Source organism: Corapipo altera, unplaced genomic scaffold (assembly GCF_003945725.1).
Source record: "Corapipo altera isolate COAL_440 unplaced genomic scaffold, ASM394572v1 61, whole genome shotgun sequence".
Classification (NCBI taxonomy): domain Eukaryota; kingdom Metazoa; phylum Chordata; class Aves; order Passeriformes; family Pipridae; genus Corapipo; species Corapipo altera.
In genome coordinates, this window is record NW_020884910.1 from 4,464,339 (window position 1) to 4,484,959 (window position 20,621).

The 20,621-nt window shown below is 45.9% G+C and overlaps 1 protein-coding gene across 2 annotated transcripts; it reads left to right on the top strand.

Annotated features, from left to right (window-relative positions):
- Positions 1-735: 735 nt before the first annotated feature.
- TMEM39A (transmembrane protein 39A) lies at positions 736-20,343 on the top strand. Of its 2 annotated transcripts, XM_027653502.1 has the most exons (9): positions 737-1,043; positions 12,044-12,237; positions 13,772-13,994; positions 15,357-15,440; positions 16,817-16,959; positions 17,417-17,759; positions 18,564-18,751; positions 19,253-19,373; positions 19,908-20,343. In XM_027653502.1, exons 2-9 carry the CDS (start codon positions 12,125-12,127, stop codon positions 20,139-20,141), a joined length of 1,449 nt encoding a protein of 482 aa, XP_027509303.1. In that variant the 5' UTR covers positions 737-1,043; positions 12,044-12,124; the 3' UTR covers positions 20,142-20,343. The 2 variants fall into 2 exon arrangements, with proteins under 2 accessions (XP_027509304.1, XP_027509303.1); XM_027653503.1 differs by lacking the exons at positions 13,772-13,994; positions 15,357-15,440 and having other exon boundaries at positions 736-1,043.
- Positions 20,344-20,621: the final 278 nt, after the last annotated feature.

Sequence of the window (20,621 nt, forward strand, 5' to 3'; positions counted from 1 at the left end):
CTCACTTCAAGAAAGACACTGAGGTGCTGAAGCCTGTCCAGAGAAGGGCAGTGAAACTGATGAAGAGTCTGGAGCACAAGCGCCATGAGAAGTGGCTGAGGGAGCTGGGGTTGTTTCGCCTGGAGAAAAGGAGGCTCAAGGGGGACCTTATTGCTTTCTACAATTACCTGAAAGGAGGTTGTAGCCAAATGGGGGTCAGGCTCTTCTTCCAGGCAACTAGCGTCAGGTTGAAAGGATATAAGTCATAAACTGTGCCAGGAGAGGTTTAGCTTGGACATTAGGAGGAATTTCTTCACATAAAGGTTGATTAGACATTGGAAATGGACTGCCCAGGGAGGTGGTGGAATAACTGTCCCTCGAAGTGTTTGAAGAAAGACTGTATGTGGCTCTCAGTGGTCGAGGTGACGTGGTGGTGTTTGGTCATAGGTTGGACTGATCTCAGAAGTCTTTTCCAAAGTAACTGATTCTGTGCTTATGATTCTGTGTGGAGCTTTCTGGCTCTATTTCTACTTGTGATTCCAGAGCAAACAAGGAGACGGAGCAGCTCCCGAGGAGACCCCGAAACCCCAGCAGCCCGGCCAGGCCGGCAGCAGCACACTCGGGCGGCCCCGCTGCCACCACCAAGATGGCGGCGCGGCGCGGCCGCCGCCCCGCCCCGCGGCTCCTGCCCTCCCTGGGCCGGCCGCGGCCGCCGGGGGCCGCCGCCGCTGTCGCCGTGTGATGAGAGCATCAGCCCTCACTGCCACGTCTCCCGGGCAGCAGGCGCTGTGCAGGGCCGCGCCGGGGCGCCGAGGCCGAGCCCGCCCGCCTCCTCTTCCCGTCCTCTCCCTTCCCTTGCTCCTGCTCCTGCCCCTGCCCCGCCGCGGGGCAGCGGCGAGGTGGGTCTGCCCGGCGGGAGGAGGGGCGCTCCGCGGGGCTCCCACCGCCGCAGCCGTAGCCTCATCCCCCCGGGGCGGTCCGGGGGCTACGGGGGCCGGGGCTTGCCGTCGGGGACCCCGCTGCCGGCTGATGTCCGAGCCGCGCCGCCGCCCGCGCTTGGATGTGTGAGTACAGGCTCCGCCGCTCCCTCAGGGCAGCCCCGCTCCGGGACAGCCCCGGCGACACAGCCGGGAGGCGGGCTGGGACCGCCGGAGCCCCCGCAGGCTGCGGTGCTGCCCGACAGAAACTTCGTGTGTATGTGTGTGTACGTGTACGTGTGTGTGTGTGTGGTGGGGAGGCTTCTGCCGGCTTTGTTCCGTCCTGCTGGTACGTTACGGCACTTGGTGCCGGTCTTCTCTTTTCAGACGTTTCCTGCTGTTCCAGGGTTAAAGCGGGAGGTCTGCGCACGCTGCGGAGAGCCGGGTGCTCCGTGGTAGGAGGGCTGGGGATTAAACGCGAGAAAGTTAGTCTGGGGTCACGGGTAGGTGTGCTTTTAAAGCGCTGTCCCTGTGTAATCAGTCCTGCAAAGAAGGGAGGCAAGGGCACTGTTTTGTGGAAGATGAGAGCTGAGGCAATCCTCTGTAAGTCCAGGCAAATTCAACCCACCATAAGGTACCGTTTCCAGAATGCATGTGGATGCACATTTCTATCCCTGTTCTTTTTTTGTACCACTCAGAAAACAGTGTATCAATCATCCTCCGTTTTGTAGGGTAGCAGTTGGTCCGATGATTTTCCTTTTTACATGAGGCAGTTCCTTTGCTACTCCAGCATCATTTTAACATGTGAATGTATAGCAGAAACAGAGGCAGCTTTGTTTGCAATCTGTGATTGCTCTCATGCATGCTTTTTATTGTGAATAAGGGGCCCCTACTGTCACTGGTATCTGTTACAACTGTAAGGGAAGAAATGAGATGTCTGTGTTACAAAGTGGTGAGTTATGAAGTTTTTGGAGACAAGGCATCCCTTCTATAACAATCCCTTCTGTCTGTAAACTCATTGTGACCAGAAGAGATTTTCTGGGAGAGGGTTACGGTAGTACAGGGATGGGACTGGAATGGCTCAGCTCCGGTCTTACAGGATACTGAAAGCAGAAAACATCAGCCCTTTAACCCGCAGTCTGCTCCTTTGCTCACCTCCCGGCATTCCAGTTGGAGTGTTTCTTATACTCATTTCTCCTTCCAGCTGCCCCTTTTTGATGTGCACGCTGCTTTAGCCGAGGTGCTTGGCATTGCAGTCGGATGATACTCTGCTGGTAAAATCTGGGCCCACAGATGCCAAAGTGGTAGCCAGGCAATGCTGACCACTCTGGGAGTTGGGCTGAAACTTCACCTGCTCCTTGTTGTCCCTTACCTGACTGAAAGTTCTTTAGGTGTAGATGCAGCTACTCCTTGTTTCTGTTCTTGAACATCTTTGACTTGGGTTTTGCAGTACAAACCAGGATGTCAGGTGGGAATGTCATCCAGGTCTGATTTATATGGAAGAACAGAGAAGCTCAGGTAATATCATTGACACTGTACCCAGTGTGATGTGTACTCCTGATTTCAAGACAATAAAACACCTCCATGCCTCCTGTACATCTCATTGCTGGCTGTCTCTTTGCAGACATGGTAACTTGCAAGCATTTGAGACCTGATTATCAGAAGCTCTGGATATCCACACACCTACTGACAGAGGTGTCTATATTGCCTCAACCTGAACATTCAAAAACATTACTAATATAGAAAAGACAGGCCTTTTATTTTTGCAGGCCTTTTTATTTTTATTTTTTTACAGTCTCTCTGGCTGTAAAATGGGGATAAAACATTTTGCTTTCTACTTTAGCAGGATATGTTTCTATTCTGCTTGTAAGATAAATTCTTTTAAAAACTTCTTGGAATGTACAGGTTAGCACCTTGCTGAATTATTTTCCTTACAGGGATGCAGTAGCTAAGGAAATAAAACTATTCTCATCTTAGCAGCCTGCCTATATTAGCAATGTTTGTGCTGATGTAACATGGCCAGTATGGATATACTTTTATGTATTACTCAAAAGCAGACAGGCCTAATCACTTTTTTTGTCTGTGCGTTCTTCAGCCAGTACTTTTTGTTCTGAAATTTTAGAGAAAGAATCACATTGTATATAGTATTTGAAGGGGAAACCCCACACCTTTTTGCTAGTTTTGAAGCTGAGCAGTGCTGAACACAAATCCTGCTCTGAAAGGGTCTGTAATGCAAATTGATCTGGGCAACTCAAGCCTGGATATCATAAAACTAACACTTCTTTTCCTTCCGTGGGCATCAAATCTGAATGTTTGAAAATACAGCAAAAGCATATGTGCTAGAAATGTTTAAGATGGCTTCCAGTTTCCATGAGCATTCAGTTCAGAAGCCAGTTGGGCCACTCAGTACTACTCCATAGAGTTACAGCTCCTAAAGATGGATATGATGGAAAGCAACAAGCCAATACTGATTCTGAGACCATCCTACTTCTCAGTTTCAGTGATTTCCCTGTGCCTCAGAATCATGAAATCCTGGAATAATTTTCTTTTGGCAGTTACAATCATGTGGTTCAGTTTTAGTTTACCGGTGTGAAATTCTTGAGTTGGAGGGGTTGGGTTCATACTCTGCATTTAAAGAAAATACAGTTTGTCAATACACAGATGTACGTGCTCTTTAGCATTATTGAAAATAAGTTAGAGATTTGGCTGAATTTGTTTGTTGTTAGAACATTTGGTCGTAAAAATATTTTCCATTTCTGACAATTCTTTTGTTTTTCCATTGTGAAAATTTATGTCCTAGCATGTTTATGGACTGAGACATACAGAGAAGGATTGAATTTGGCTTGCAGAACCTACTTAAATGCTTGGGATCTTTGGTATTACTCAATCTGTCATAGTTAACTGTGCAGTATGATACTCTGTTATGTATATTTTCCTTTCTGAGGCCCAGTTTTTGTTCTCCTTGCACTGCCATTCTGTTGAAGAACTAAACCAGTTTGATCTTAATGCAGTGCTAGCATATACACAAGAAGCCATAAGGAAGATACGATATTACAACAACTGACCTTCCTCTTCTTTCAGTGATCCCTTCCCTCTGCCATCTCCTTAACCTGCTCTCTGACTGCAGAGTTTGGCCTGTCCTGGTAATGGATGGTGCCATGAAGTTGGTTCTCTCCTCTTCTTTATTCACCTAATGACAGTAGGTCTTCTGTGTGAATCAGAACTTTAGTCCATTTATTTCTAACCCTACCACAGTTAGGTAAGTGGCATTGCTTTTAGCCAGTGGATTTTTAAAATGAGAGGTGAATCTCCAGGAGCTGTATGACTTGGGAAAATCTCTCATGAGCCATCATAAACTCCCCTGAAAGATTTTGTGCCTGTCTTTGTGGAGTGTGGTCATCGGAGAGTTATTTCCAACCTTTTTTAGAGTTTTTTGGGTGTTGCAAGCAGAAAACGAGACTTCTGGTGGGAAGTGGGTATTTTGCAAGCCGGTCAGGAGAGCCCTACTGTCTAACAGTGCAGGCAGTTTGGAATGGTTGGTTTAAAGCAAAAATGTCAGTAGACATCTGTGACCCATAAATACAAATAAGGGAGAGAGTATCTAGATTCAGACAGGTGAATTAGTCTTAGTATAATTAATTAATGTATCCTATTGCATTTTCCCAATCTACTGGATTAGTTGATCTGTAAACGGTCATACAAGGTTCTTGAGTGCTGCCTGCCAGAGTCATGGAAGTTGAGTTAAAGACCTGCTGTTTTGTGGGGAACTTGTGTATTACCCGTACCTCTTGTTAAAGAGGCAAGCCAGGGGAGAGTTGATGCATTCTCAAATGTGGTTTATATTTTAATGCAAAATTATGATTTATGCAAATTACAATTTATTTAGAATTCCCTGCAATAATTTTGCTTTTCCACAGTGTTAGAGATATGCAAACTCTTGTTGCACCAATACTTTCTGCTGTGAATCCCAGTGCAATGATTTGGAGTAAAGCTTAAGGAAGCGGCTTTTAACTTTCTACTTCGTGCCTTTCTACTTCATGCCTTCAAACTCATTGCTACAGATGGCAGATGCCTGCCTTATTTTTAGCTATTTGAGGACAAAATAGAAAAATCTTAGTGACTCCCCATGATTTGTCATCGTGGCTGATCTCCACTAAATTAAACATAGGGATTGGCAGAGAAACAAAACCAGCAGGAAAGCTGCTTCTGTTTGTTTTTAAAAAAGCTTGTCTAAAGCGCTAAAATAATACTGTAAAAAATAATCACTACTAAGAACAGAGACCCCTGGGAGGAGAAATACTTGCTGAACAGTTTATCCTGTTCGGGATAAGGAAATTGAGGTCTGACAAGATTTGTAAAACAAGTTCCCTGGAAGTCAGTTGAAGAGGAGAGATTAAAAAGCAAATGAGGTCCTAGCCTGTACTCAGGCCACTAGGGTGTGTGTATGTGTTCAAGGTTGGGAGGAGAATGCATATTTTGCTGGCTTACTTGACTGGAAATGTTAAGATGGGCTCTTAAAGCAAGAGCATCTTTTATCTTTTTCTATTTTCTTTCTTCACCCCCTTCAGGAGTGACCTGTTGTTGTGCATTTGCCCTGATAACTTGGAAAAAAAGTTCAGTGGCCATACCTAAAATTCCCCTCCTTTCCCAGTTACTGTACATGGCACAGTGTAACAGAGGGTGATCTGTGGCTGTGTTTTAGCAGAGCCATGGCTGTGCGTAATGTTTACTGAAGAGCTTTGGTGCAAGATGTACTTAGGAGTGTGTGTTGATAAACTTGTATTAAGGGCTTTGATAACCTTGCCTGTGTTGTGTCTGCTAAAACATTGCCCTTGTGATTTAGCATTACTTCCCAGCCAGTGGCCCCTTCTAAACAGAACTTCTGTTTCTATCAGTAATATGCACAAGGAATTGGAGCTTAAAACTTTTGTCTTGTTACATACGCAGAGAACTGTGGGTCTAGCTCGGTAATTCCTGCCAGCTCTTTAGTTTGGGCCTCTTACTCTGGATGAGGCTGGACTTGCTGTCTCTTTCCCCACACGACTTAAAAGCATGGGAACTGTAGGACCAAAATAAACCATGACCCAGCTCGTCAGGCCTGCATTTCCCTTTGCTGCTGGAAAAGCTCAACTTTGCAATTCTGTCTTGTTCTCACGCGAGAACAAGCCAATGCTTTCTTTATTCCCAGATCCTGTATTTGGCTGTGAGTGTTGCTGTATACATCAGAAGAAGCCAAAGAAAATGTTAATGTCTTGCTAACTGTAATAGTGTTGTCTTGGTGAGGAGTGTTATTGGCCAGTTGTAGCTGCTGAGCCCTGAGGATCTTGTGTTGTGGGTTGGTTTTGGTTTTTTTTCAGTTTCTTTTGGAATATAAATTCACTTGTGTTCATTCATAAAATGATTACAGTCATTCATTAAAGTCTTCCTAAGCTCTTTGCTTTAACCTCCTGCAGCAGTTTGTTGCACAAGGTAATTATATAGTTATAAGGTAATATTATTTTATTACTTCAGGAATTGTGGCTTTGTTCTCATACTCGCCAGAGGTTCATTAAGAGTGCTGAGTGTGTTTATCTTCTTTCCTCCAATTCACAAAGACTTGAACTCACCTGTATTCTGAAGAGGATCCTGTCGCCTGCATACCTCTGGAAATTTCGTCCTTGCACCTCCTGAAGTAAGGTCTTCGAGGGGATTTTAAGCAATGTATAGGATTTGGGTTGGAAATCCTCCTCCATTTTTAAAAATTGCTCTTTCAGTCTCTTGGATAATTTGCTTGGTCTAGAGTATTAAGAACTTAAATCTATGTCCTAACCTTAAAGAGCACATCTACAAAATGAGCTGACTCAGCTTACTGCACTTTAATCTTGAGAGGCTTTTCCTGGAAAACTTTTCTTTCCTGCTCCCATTTTTGTCTGTGGGTATTTGAAGTGCTGCAGCAGCTACGAATGGCAGATGCTGCCTTCACCTTGTCTTTAGCTAGAACTCTTAGTTTCCCCACTTACCTGTCTTCTCAGCTCTAGCCTTCTTTGCTGAAGATGCCTGAAATGTCATACACTGTTATATGCCATTTGTGAATTCTTGCCTTTTTCTTGCTACTTTCACCATTCAGTTTTGGTGTGTGTGTAGAGGACTGTTAGATGGAGCCTCTTTAGCCAGAGTTGTGCTGCATCAGAAAAGCCTACACTGACCTGGTCTTGATGAGTTGGTTTTGTTATTACAGAGGAGGTTCTTGATTCTTAGTCATGGAGTGAAAATTAGTCTTGCTGGTGCATCACCTGACAGTGGTGATTCACTACTCGCTCTTGTCCTGTTTGATGGAGTCTGAGCTGCACTTCAGGGGGGTTTCTGTCTCTCTCTACCAAATCTCCCTCTGAATCCATTGCTGTGTATGGCATGAGGACTTGGAAAATATGCCGACTTGGAGACCTCCGTCCTAACCGGTTTTGCCTCCCAGCTCTAGGCCAGGTGGCGGGTGTGTGCCTTTGGAGCCAGCCTGAGTTGAAAGGTTGTGTTGACTTAGCACTGGGGCAGCTCTGCACAAGCCAAATATTTAGCTTTCCATCTGATAACCTGTAGGTTGTTTCCTCCCTCACAACAACCAAATGCTTATTTTATTCCCAGACCAAGTTAGGGCTTCCACAGAAGTTTTGCAGCTTCTTAGCTTTCGGTGTGTCAGATGTGAGGGTGCTTGGGTTCTACCATCGCTGTTCCCAGGCTCTCTTAGGATTGTTTTTTTCTTTTTGGCATTATGTTGGGTGAATTTGGTTACCAGCTTTGTGTCTCAGTTTTTCCAGCTGTCAAAATGGGTGGGAATTTTTTTTGTTTTGTTGGGTTTTTCAAATTATTATTATTTTTAATTTAAATAAATCAATATATGGTTCACACTAAAAGGAAATAAAAATAACCTGTAGTAACTGGGACTCTCAGTGTTCAAAGTTCAAAAGAAAACTTGTCTATAAGGTAGATCAGCTGATAATTTGCAAAGACATTAGGATTGCTGGACAAATGCAAGTTTGGGATTAGGTTGACCACCTACAGCAACTTGAATTGAGGACATTAGTAACCAAGAGACCTTTTTACATTGCTTGTTTCAGTTTCAGAGACAGACTGTGCTTTGTGTCGGTGCTCTGCAGCCATGTTGTGGGGGTGACCTGCTGCAGTTCCCTGCGAGGGAACACTGCACAGGTGGCAGGTGTGTTTCCATGAAGCACGGACACCCAGAATGGAAAGTCTTACTGGGAGCATGTGTGTAGCTGAGGAGGAGGCAGGCAGAGCTCCCTCACTCACCACAGAGGCGATGTGTTGCTTCACCCCCAGATGTCACATGCTGACCCAGCTGGAAAGGGCTGCTTTAATCGAGATGGAGAGTTGCAATGAGAGACCTGTGGTCTTCTTGAGCCACATTGCCGCAAGTGAGGATGGTCACATTTCCTTTTCTGCTCTTGAGAGTATCTGCTTGTAGGTCTTGTGGAGCCAAGAAGAGCCTCTTGAAAGTTTTCCAGCCTCTGAGAGTTCGTATGCCTTGGTGCAGTGAGCTTCCCGAGGGACTGGAGGCTCAGAGTTTTCTCCGATTAAAAAATGTTAACGCCATCAAAATAACTGGCTGAGCATTGTAGCGTTTGCGGCAAAGAGATGGGGAACCAGGCAGACTTTCCATTCTGATGAGTCACTGACTCTCTCCTGATTTGCCTCTTGAAAGAGCTGTTTGGGCAGCTGCTGATGCAGGAACATGATTCTGAGTGATGGTCCCTGGGGAGCAGGACAGGGCTGCATGCTGCTTCACCTCTGAACTGGAGGCTAATTCGTCTGCCTAGCTCTTTATCAGTAAAGCCTTGCACACAGCTGTAGCTCTTGCCTGCCTTGATCCTGCCTCAGCAGGATAGCAGGGGAGCTGATGGGCAGGAGGGGTGTTGGTGCTGAGAAACAAAATGACCAAGTGGTCCTTTGCTGTGGTTCTGAAAGGAAGAATTGGAAATCAGAGGGTCTTGTGCCCTATTTCTGGATCTTATTATAACTATGTCACATATGAAAGAGCATGGGCTGTCCTAGGACCAAGAGCTGTCCATACCCACACCCAATCCCTTCACCCACTGCCTGTTGTTCTGTAGCTGGTCCCCAGATCCTGCTTGTCTGTTTTTATGATGCCCACATCTGCCTGAGAGAGGAGATCTTGGAATATGGGTGGTTTCAGTTCTGAGTATTTGAGGATGAAGGGACTACAGGTATGAGACTAATTTTTTGAGGTGAACTGGAAAGAACAATGTGGAATCATATTAATAGACTAAAGAGGCCTGTCAGGAAGAGCTTTTATCTTTCATTACTCACTTTTTCTGCATGACTATATAAAATAAGATCGCTGATGGGGTGGGTACTGCAAACAGAGAAGGGAGCCTGTAGACTTCATTAATACTTAATATGACTCAGATGCGCACAGGAATCTTATCTGTTGAAATAAAGGGTTATGGACACTTTTTTTCTTGTTCACATATTTTTCAAAGTAGAATCATGCCTTTGTTTATTAATCGAAAGGTATAAAAATGCTTTTCCCCGTGCCTCTCTCCTCAAAAATGAAAGCTGTTGATTGGTTCAAGGCCAAAAAAAGCAGACTTAGAGTCAAACTGATCTGTAATCTCACTGCTTTGTTTAGCTTTATCTGTGGAGCTTCAGTTTTGTGTGGCAAGTTTTACAAAACAAAGGCAAACAAAAAAGGAATGGTTCTTAGGCAGATTTTGCTCTAACAGACGCCTACCTAATTTGATCTAACTCAAGTGAAGTAAAAGTTATTTAAAGTTTGATTGAGGAACTGCTCAGTCTATATGTTCATGGATCACTGTGAAAGGGCTTATTCAAGTGCATTTAAAATATGTGCACTGATGTTAAGGAGGGCTGCTTTCCACAGGCAGTCTGTTTTACTGGTAGAAACCCTGCATTTTACTGGTTTGCAAAACCAGAGGGTAGAAGTGCAATTCCTTAGTGTCCAAGTGCCTGCATTGGAGAGTGTGTGAGGCATACTAATGGGATGATACTAATGAGACCTGTTAAATTATTTACATTAATTATTGAATGTGGCATAAAATACCTTCCACTGTTAATAGCACTAATTAGACCACCAACATATTGCATCCATTATCATAAATATCCTGTAGATTGAATTAGACCAGTTGTTTTAGCTTTCACAGTCCCTGTAGTAGTTAAATTTGGCTTAAAATGTCTTTCAAGTTTGTTCCTTTTTAGAGGTTTTGCTCATTTTTTTTCCTTCACTTTAGCTGCTTATCAAAAGTCTGGATGCCCTAAGTGAATTCAGCATTGTTTGTTGCCACCCCTGCTCATCTTGTGCATGCAGGAGAATTTTCTTCTGTTTATATTTAATTCCTGACATAGAAATATTCCCAAATAAAACTCTAGAACATCCTAGAGAAAATTGTCTGAAAGCTTTAGAGTCTTGACTAGAAAGGTAAGGAAGGCTTCAATTCTCTGTTGTGTTGTCATTGGAATTATAATGAGAGTTTTAAAGTCTGCCAAAATACATTATTTTCCTCCAAACCCAAATTGCCCAATGTTTGCTTTCCTTTCATGCATTTTCACATCTCCTTTTCCTTTTCTCTCCCCCCCCCCCCCCATCCCCAGGATCTCTGTTTTTTGTTGAGGTTTTGTTGTTTTGGTTTGGGTTTTTGGATTTGGGTGTTGTTGTTTTTTTTTTGCAAGTGATCTTCATGTTGATATGTGGAAAGCATTCATCTTTTGAAACATCTTGGACTTTTGTTGAAAATTTGATAATTGGTATCCTAGTTTCAACCACAACAGTTGGTTATTACAGTAGAGATGAAGGATGGGGAATTTTAATACAAAGGATAATTCTTTGAGGGAGGTTTTTTAGAGTAATTCTCCTGCACACTGTGTTCATGGCGACAGTGGTGTGACTCACTGAGGAAACTTCCTGGCATTTCTGCCAGCCGCGATTTCTCATGATTTTAAAGGAGGTGATAACTGAATTATAAATAGATGATAGGTTCCATCTGTAGATTTCAAAGCTAGATCTAGAGCTTCCCAGAAGGTGTGGGTCCTTTTTTGGACCTTGGGTTGGTTCTGGGTATGATATTTTTCCAAAAGGGCAGCTGATTAGTCTCCGGACTCACAGATACACCAAAGTCCTTGGAGTGAGATGCTCGCTCAGTGTCTTGTTTCTGTACAGCACATGTGCTTGGAGTGACTTGCAGATTTACACTCCAGTTCAGTCCCTCACTTCCTTATGTCTGCTAGCCATCAGAAACTTACCTGACTGCTGAAATCCTTGCAGTGTCATGTGGGAGACCAATGAAACAGAAGCAAAACTGTAAGGGAAGTGATAAAGGGTGTGCCAGAGAATCCACCACTGTTACTGATATTCTGAGTTGCCCAGCCTCTCTCGTACTAATTAATTTTAAGGAACTGATAGATTTAAATGTGTCATTAAAAAAAAATAAATATTTGTAAGCTTACTATTAAATTATTTTTCTTTGAAGGGCTGGGTCATGTGAACACCTATACATGCATTTGAAGTGGATGCATAACGTGTGTTTTGCTGCACTACTCTGCTAACTAAAACTACTTTTAAATGGACCCTCTACCTTTATGTCAGTCAGGAGATCTTAGCATGGAAGAGAGCTGAACCATGCAGCTACCTTCATGGAGACCAGCCTGTCTGTTTAGACCTCTGCCAGAGGGCATCTAAATTACCCAACAGCATCAGAGCCTGTGAAGTAACGTGTTGGATGGTTAAAAAGACCTGTGAAGCTCTATTAGCTCCACCACAACATGGAGAGGGCTCTTCCCAGGCTTGCTTTTGAAATGAAACACACAGTTGTGTTGCCTCCAGCACTGCAGATGCTCAGTGGTGCTTTCTAGCCAGCAGGAAGTGCTAGTAGTCACTGATGGCTGATTCAAGCAGCCCCTTTTTAAAGACACAGTGTCAGTGGTGTTCATTCTCCATGTGCAAGCAGAGGCTGATCTGGTGCCACTGAAATGGCACAGTGTTTTAGGGTGGTGATGGCTGTCCCACAGGGCTCTGAGTGTATGAGAGTAACTTCGCTTTGCATGAATTTGCTTGGCTGCAGTGTGAACTACGTGAACAGCAGTTTGCACCTTAACTAATGTTTCTACCTCCTTTGCAGACTTGGGAAGGCTTGTGGATCGTTGTCTGGGTCTCGGGGCACAGCCTGCCGGAGGCACTGGAAGCGGACTGGTTCCTGGTCATGCCCGGTGGAAGGAGGGGACCCAGCCGGCAACAGCTAAGCCGTTCAGCTTTGCCTTCTCTCCAGACGCTGGTTGGCGGGAGCTGCGGAAACGGTACTGGTTTGAGAAACAGGTGAGGACAAAGGGGTGGGGGCGTTGAGACCCTTGTGGCTTGGACAGCACTAAAAACAAGGGACTTGATCCACTCTGAACTCTGCGCAGGAGGGTGGCTTCGTGGTGAAAGCGAGGAGCTGGGAGATGGGAACTTTGAGCCCCCTGCTGTGGCATTAGGAGGTGACTCATCCAAGAGGGAACGTGTCATGTGTGACAAACCTCTGTTCCAGCTTCTCTTCTCAGCTCTGCTATGGCACATGCCGCCCTCTGTGGTCCCTCTCTTGACTTCATGCAGTAAAATCAGCCCCATGGGGAGGATTGTGGAAGTGGTCTCAGCCCCCCTTCAGCGCTTGCTGTGGTCACAACAGCCAGGGGTGGAAATTGCACAGTGCTCCGTTTGTCTCTCCTGCAGCAGTTCCCAGAGCAATGAGTCCTAGCAAATGATGAGTCCTTGTCTCTTGCTTGCATGCAGTGCCACGGGGAATTAGTGTGACATGTCAGAGCACAGCTGTGACTCCTCCTCCCACATAACAGAAAGGCAGGGCAAGGGGATGCCCTTCTTCTGTTTTGGACCTGCTGGCTGCAGATTCAACTAATTCTCACAGTTGGCAAAGATCATCTCCATTTTCTGGGGAAGTTGGGGGCTGAAACAGGAACACATAGTGACATTTAGATCTCCACATTTGATATGAAAACTGAAAGGGCCCAGTGTTACTTCCTTCCATAGAAAAGTTGGCAAAGTAGAAAAGCTATTTGCTACATTCAGAGGCCCTAGTATAGGTTAATTCTTACAAATTAGAGCAATCCAAGCCATGTAGCTTTGGCCTGCAGAGACTTCTCTGTCTGGGACAGATGAACAAATGGCACAGTCTGAGGTTCTTGAGGAGCAAGTAACTGTAGACACCATAGAGGCAGTGCCTAGGTCCTTGCTTATCCTGATTTCAGACACAACATAGTTATGTCTGAGCTTCCTCCATCAGTTCAGTCTGCCAGAGCTTTTAGTTGTCCTAGCCTCCTCTTAAACCCAGGAAAGAAGGAAGTGTGAGAACACTTGACAGGTCAGCCTCTAGGAAGTGGCTGAACTACTTCATTCCATTTTTAGTTACCCCTCTTTTAAAAAGAGGAACTGTGAGCAGAAAGACAGTGGGCACTTTGCAGTACTGGAGAAGGAGGCTGGGTGCTACTGTAATGTCCTGGTGATGGGTGGAAAGAGCCAACATTAAATGCTGGATGTGGCACAGAGTCCTCAATGAATTTTCCTCTGTACCTCTGCTCCTCAATCTGCAAGTTTACTCAGATATTGCTGGGCATGTCACAGCACTTCTGGCAGCTCAATCAGTTGTCCAGAGAAAATGCTGGATAAGGGTTTTGTCTGAGCTAAGATGGTGAAGCTCACCACCAGTCTCATGTCAGAAGTATAAATGCAAGACTGCTGTCACCTTTCCTCTAGTAATGCCCAGTCTCCAATTTACAACCTCAAGCATACTCTGTCCTGGAAAATGTTAGAGATGATGTAGAATGTTTACCAAGTGAGTGATACCCATCTGCTTCAGGAATGGTAGTGCCATCAGCCTCTCTGCGCCTCCGATCACAGCGCTGATTACTCCAGAGCCTGTGCGTCACTGCCGGATCCCTGAACTGCCGTTGGATGGGAGCCTTCTCTTTGAATTCCTGTTCTTCATCTACCTACTGGTAGCCCTCTTCATTCAGTACATCAACATCTACAAGACTGTCTGGTGGTACCCATACAATCACCCTGCTTCCTGCACCTCACTGGTGAGTTCCCCAGCAAGTGCCATCACTCCTGCTTTTTCATTACACAGCTGCTTTTCATGCTGCTTCAGTCCAGGAATCACCAAGCATTAGACATTAAGGGAGTGGATGGGAGTTCACATGCACCCCCATCATCCAGGGCCATGTCATCCCCCATTTTACAGGGGAGAAAATACATGGCAGATGAGAGAGAGGAATCAGCAGGACTCCTTCAGGGGAAATTTCTTGCAGATACTTGCATGGCCTAGCTAGCTCCTAGGGTTTGAAACGGAGTTTGAGATTCCAGGAGCTGTCTCCTATCGTGGGTGCCCCTTCCCAGTGGAAACAACAGAGCCTGAAGAAGGAAGATATGCAAGTTTACATTAGGATCTCACAGCAGGTCAGCAGCAGAGTTGGGGAGGGGTTTAGATCCTCAGATTATGTAAAGCAACCAGTCTCCTCAGTTTCAGTCTTGCTGGCGCAGTAGGCTATGCGACCTGCCAGTGACCTGTACCTGAGTCAGTGGGCATGCGTGAGTGAAGCCAGCCTCTGCAGCTGGTATTGTGTCCTTAGGGCTGCTTGGAAGTGTGAGGTGGTTCCTTAGTTACCTGTACCGACAGGTGGTGCTGGTGTTCCAGCTCAGCTCTGCAATGTCGGACGCAGCTTGCTTAGAAGTAAAAGCATTCTGTTTTGGGCTCCCTCCTTGGAAGGATTTAATAGTCATTTGTTTGTTCCCATCACAACTCAAGCATTCTTTTACACCCAAAATGTCCTTGAAATCCCAAACAGCAGTATTCAGAGTCTGCTAACTGTTCTAGCTAGGATATATTTGATGGCTTCACTGAAAAATTGTGAGAACTGTATCTAACTTGATGCAGCCAGAGTCAACATTAAACTTCTAATATGGATCTGTGACCTGTGAAAATGACATTTCTCACTTCATCAGGGAACAGTGGTTGCTACAGACCATTTTTGAGACCAAGAGGGAAAGTAAGCTGGTGTGCTCACTCTGGACTCCATTTCAGCTGCCCTTGTTGCTCAGGGGCTTTTCCCTGGAGAACCTGTAACCTGTTCTCCATAGTAGGATTCTGGTCCTAGATGTCCCTTTGACCCCAAAAATACCTGCCTGAAGGGTGGATTTGTTTTGTTTTCTGTGCAGATCTCTCCATGGGAAGGAACCTCCCTGTGGAAAAGATCTTGCTTCTTGGAGACATTCCTGTGTTTCTAATGTTTATCCCTTTTCTCTCATCCCTAATAGAGAGATTAGGGGAATGCTTACATGAGATCCTAGTATACTCCCCAGCAGCCAGTTTTCTAGTCCCACCCCATCTGGGTGGTTTTAGAGTCCCTTTTCCTGGTGAAGACCTTTCTTCTTTCCTCCTTCAGAATTTTCACCTCATTGACTACCACCTGGCGGCGTTCATCACAGTGATGCTGGCACGGAGGCTGGTGTGGGCCCTCATCTCTGAGGTAACATTCCCAATGTTCCCTCTCCTGCCTGCAGTATTTACTGCAGAACATGACCATCCCTGGCCTAAGAAAGTTCTGCAAGTTGGAGGGTTTCTTCCCTCAGAAGAGTCTGCATTTAAAGGACCAAGACTTTGGTGGTGCCCTGCCTTGGAGATTTTTCCTGGAGACCATTCATGTCCTGCAGTATTGGGTAGCTCTGTTGCCTCTGCAACTAGAAGGAGATTAAATGGTCCCTCTTGCTTATTATCTTTGCAGGCACAATCTTGTGTTAGAGAAGTGGCCAAGAGAATTGCAAGTCAGGTAGCAAAAAGGCAAATAGGGAGGTTAGGCAAGACTGGAATAATGAACTGGAGATTAGAGGGGGAAAGGTCAGGAGGAGGATGTCTGAGTACACTGAAGTGAAATAGGAATGCTGGTAGAACTGCTTTTCCAGTCCTGGTTACTCAATAACTCAGACTCTGGTCATGTCACCACAGATTTTGAGACCTTCTCTGTGTTTGTGAGAGCAGAACCAGGCAAAACAGACCTTTGTAAAAGTCAGTTTGAGGAAAATGGAAGTTTTGACAACTGAAATGGTTAATACAACTCTAGGCTAAGCAACTAAGCAGTGTTGTAAAAAAGGTAAATAAAAGAACAGTTATGTCCTGTTGAATAGATGAATGGAGAAGATGGGATCTCTAAAGTTCTCTTTTCATCTGATTCCTGCCATTTTCATTTGTGTTCACATCCTCCATAAAACTTTCATAGACTGAAATTTCTGCATTGAAACCTTCCATGCAAGTTCTTGCACATCCCATCTATTGGCTCTAACCCTGTATCTTTTCATAGTTCAGTTTCCTTCTCCCCTCTGGAGACTGGAACAAGCTTTCTTGCTGTGATGCTTCCTCACTAGACTGCAGCCTGTACAGCCAATAGAGATGAGTCTTGGAAATCTGGTTTTGGGATTGCCAGGGTGCACCATCTTCTCTTCCCTTGGCTGAGAACTGTGACCTTCCAGAATGCTGAGACCTAAAGGAAAGAGCAGGAGGAATTGGGTTTCAGGCTATCCTGGACTATTATCAGAGCAATAAGGGATTTAAGCAAAAACGTTTTTCTACTTTGCAGCTCTGAATTTTTTTTTTAAAGGCCCTATTTTAGTCATGCCCCACAACTTGTGATTATTTGAATCTTTTAGATTCTGTCAATCATTAATAAAATCAAAGGCATTTACCTTTGAAAGACGATCAGTTTCCTGCTTCTGGGAGGAAGAGGGCAGCTATCCCTCTTACAGTACCTCCTGGCACCCCTCTCCCTGCTGCTCCTCCACAGGTAGCCCTTGTGCTTGTCTTCTAGCACCAGTGTTACAGGGCTGCTGAGTGTTTCTTCTCCATTTGCAGGCCTCTCAGGTGGGTGCGACATCAGTGGTTCACTACATGGTGCGCCTGGTGCTGCTCACCCTCTGTGGATGGGTGCTCTGCTGGACTTTGGTCAACCTCTTCCGCAGCCATTCTGTTCTCAACCTTCTCTTCCTGGGCTACCCGTGAGTGACACCACCTTCTGGGCAGGGGGAGCACAGCTGCTTGGGTGTGACACACCCAAGCCACCATGGGAAGCAGAGCTCTTGGCTGTGGTCTGTTTCCTCAACTTAAATTAGAAGGGAGGCAGGAGGGGTTGGGGGGTGGTGCGAGAAGGTGGCACTGAGCTGATGAAGCAAATTGCCTTAGTTGCTGTTTGTGTGAGGGGCCTTTACTGCCACTTGAAGACTGAGCCATTGAGATGGTTGGTTCCACAAATGGGATTTAAAGAAGCTTCTCTGCCCAGTTGTTGAAACTGCAGCCTCTGACCCTTTAGGGTGGAGAAGAGTTGGCCACTAGCTTCTGGAGTGAGGGCTCCTATGTGGTATCACTCTCCTAAGGGCCAGCATCTGTTGAGAAGGTGCCCCTCACTTCCTGTTGGGATGGCTGTCATTTCAACCATTGTTTTTTCTTTCGTGGCAGGTTTGGTGTCTACGTCCCTCTGTGCTGCTTCCACCAGGACAGCAGAGCACAGCCTCTACCTGCAGACTGTGGATACTTGGTACAGGACCAGGTGGCAGATGATGGGGCTTCAGCTGTCAGCAGCCTGGTCAAAGATTTCTTCTCGCTTCTGTGGGAATCCCTGAGAGAACAGTTCAATAATCCTACGTCTATCCCCACCCACAGCTGCCCCCTTTCCCCAGATCTCATCCGCAATGAGGTGGAGTGCCTAAAAGCAGACTTCAACCGCAGGATCAAGGAAGTTCTCTTCAACTCTCTCTTCAGTGCCTACTACGTGGCATTCCTGCCACTGTGTTTTGTGAAGGTAGCTGTTGTCTGGCTCTCCCTGTGCCCCTGCCCGCCGTCTCCTTCTGACTGTTGTGTGAACTGCTGCCAGGCCAGATTCCTGGTTAATTCCCCTTTTCTCTGTCTCCCCTTTGGCAGCCCGGATAGCGGAGCATGGCTGCATCCGGAGTGCACTAGTACTGCTCCTGGTTGGCAGATAGGTATTGCCATAAATGTGATGCACCTCTAGTCCCATCACCCCACTTACTAACTCCCCTTCTCCCACCCCCTGTCCTAGGCAGATGGATAGCTGTGTTCTTCCTAGAAAAGGGAGCCTGCCGTTACCTGTCTCAGATCCAGCATCTTGCCTTTTGAGTGCTTGGATCAGAGACTTTGATGGTCAGGCTATTAGAGCCAACTAGGATGCTCAGCAAGCTAAACCCAAGAGCCTCTTGTCAATGTGCGGGTTATATATTTTCATCTGTCGTTTTTTTAACTTGGACAAGCTCCTGTTGGTGCAGAAAACGGGCAGGGCTCCATGTAGCAGTCTTGGTGCAATTGGTGCTCCTGGGGCAGTTCTGTGACAAGCAAACTGCCTTGTTACCTGTTCCTGGAGGAGAAGATGCACCAGCTGCAGCATCATCCCCTGCCCTTTCTCCTTCAGGTCAAGGAGAAGGGAGTCTTGAGTGTCTCCTAAGCTGTAACCCTCCGATATCACTGGTCCAAAAGCGCATGCCTGTAACGTGTGGTGTGGGTCTGCTGGATGCATACGCAGTATGTCCCTTGTCGTTCCTTTGTCTGTCTTGTGACAGTGGTGCCAAGTTCTTGTCTGGTCTCTTTGCAGAGCACCCAGTACTACGACATGCGCTGGTCCTGTGAGCACCTCATCATGGTGTGGATCAATGCCTTTGTCATGCTCACCACTCAGCTGCTGCCTCCCAAGTACTGTGACCTGCTCCACAGGTCAGCCGCCCACCTTGGAAAGTGGCAGAAACTAGAACACGGTTCCTACAGCAATGCTCCACAGCACATGTGAGTGTGGGCATGGGGAGGGGTTGGCATGCCTCGCAAAGGGAGGAGAAGACATTCTAGTAGAGGAGCAAATACCACCAGTGCATATCTACTGAGAACACTTCTGCACTCCCCATGCAATTCTACTGGCCTTACTGTTCCCTGGAAACAGAAACGTCTGCTCTAGAGAGCTGTCTGAGCTCCTCCAGTCACTGCTGGCTCCTTCCCAAAAAGGAAGGCTGACATTCTTCTTGGCCAGTGGAGAGTATCTTGTGCAGGGGTGGGGGGAGGCCCCCTTCCATGCAGTGGATGAAGGTTCTTGCACTGGGAGTCATTTGTTCACATTACTCAGAGTCCATTTGATGGGCTTGTGATCACGTCTCTCTGCTTTTCCAGTAGGAGCTAGGACATGTCCCTGTGGCAGAGGCTTTGGTATTTTTCAAGATGCAGTCCATTCCTGTGAACCCTTATCCAAGGAGCTGGGAGCACAGATGCTAAAGCTCTGGCATTCTCTCCCCACAGCTGGTCAGAAAACACAATATGGCCACAAGGAGTTCTGGTGCGACGGAGCCGATGCCTGTATAAAGCAGTTGGGCCTTACAACGTAGCAGTGCCTTCAGATGTGTCCCATGCCCGCTTTTACGCAAGTATCTCTTCTCTTGCTTGATGCCTTAGGACTGTGGGAGGGAGGAGAGGCTCAAACATAGCTGCAGCAGAGCAGCCCGTGGAGAACAGAGTTCAGTGCTGCGCGACAGCCTGTTGCTGCTAAACAAAATACCTGTTAGCAGCAGAGGGGTTTTCCCCTTCCAGTATTACAGTGACCTCTGGGCAAGATGGAAACCACAGCTGCCTTGTGAGTGTTTTCTCATCAAGGTGACACAGCTCTCTCATCAGACAGTGGCATATTCCCAAGAGGGTTTTAGTTAACATCGTTCAGGGAAACAGGAAAGTACATCAGGAGGCCAATTGGTTATCTCGCCTGTCCTCCCCTTCTCAAGCAAAATGCCACTTCTACATGCCACCTCTTATTCTGTTTTCCCTAAGTAGCAGCTGGTGGTGGCTGGAGTACAAGCATTTCTTCTTCAGTGGTGCCTGCCAGCATTATATACATAGCCCTCCTCCCTTTAACCCTGCAACAAATTACAGAAATCTGTCCTTTTTAACTGTTTCCCTGCAGTTCCTTTTCCACCGTCCATTACGGCTGCTCAACCTGCTGATCCTCATTGAAGGCAGTGTGGTTTGCTACCAGCTCTACTCCCTGCTGCGCTCAGAGAAGTGGAACCATACCCTCTCCATGGCCCTCATCCTTTTCTGCAATTATTATGTCTTATTTAAGCTCCTCCGGGACCGGATAGTATTAGGCAGGGCATACTCCTACCCACTTAATAACTATGGACTCAAGGCACACTAGGCCGGCCAAATGTGTACCCCTTCTCTTTTTCTTCCCACAGGGCAGGGAGGGAACCTCAGAAAAAAAAAAAAAATATTTTCGTACAGTTCTATTTTTTTCTTGCGGCGTTTATAAATATTTAAAATATTTTATATTTTGTATACTATTGTTTTTGTGGGGCGGGAAGGGAACCAGTGGCAATTAAATGTCGCTTTATAAACAAGGTGTTATTTTATATATATAAAAACCAAAAAAAAGTGGATGTGTATATACCGTATATCTATACCCATACATATATCTATGTGAAGCAACAGGATTGTGTGTGTGGTCACTGTGTCTGCTTCGCTCACAGAACTGCCCTGCCCCTGCATACTGTGGGGACAGAACTGCTGTTAATTAGGAACAGCAGCTCTGCTCTAGAATTTGGATACACTAACAGCCAGGGGAAAAAAAGAAAACACTGGGGCCTTTCACATAGATAAGTAAAGTTTATTTTGGTAA

What these genes read in the sequence shown, in the direction of transcription:
- TMEM39A (XM_027653502.1), top strand. Translation starts at nt 12,125, where the DNA reads ATGCCCGGTGGAAGGAGGGGACCCAGCCGGCAACAGCTAAGCCGTTCA. An exon ending in TGCCACTGTGTTTTGTGAAG is followed by an intron (nt 17,760 to 18,563) that starts GTAGCTGTTGTC and finishes GTCTCTTTGCAG; the next exon opens with AGCACCCAGTACTACGACAT. An exon ending in TGTCCCATGCCCGCTTTTAC is followed by an intron (nt 19,374 to 19,907) that starts GCAAGTATCTCT and finishes GTTTCCCTGCAG; the next exon opens with TTCCTTTTCCACCGTCCATT.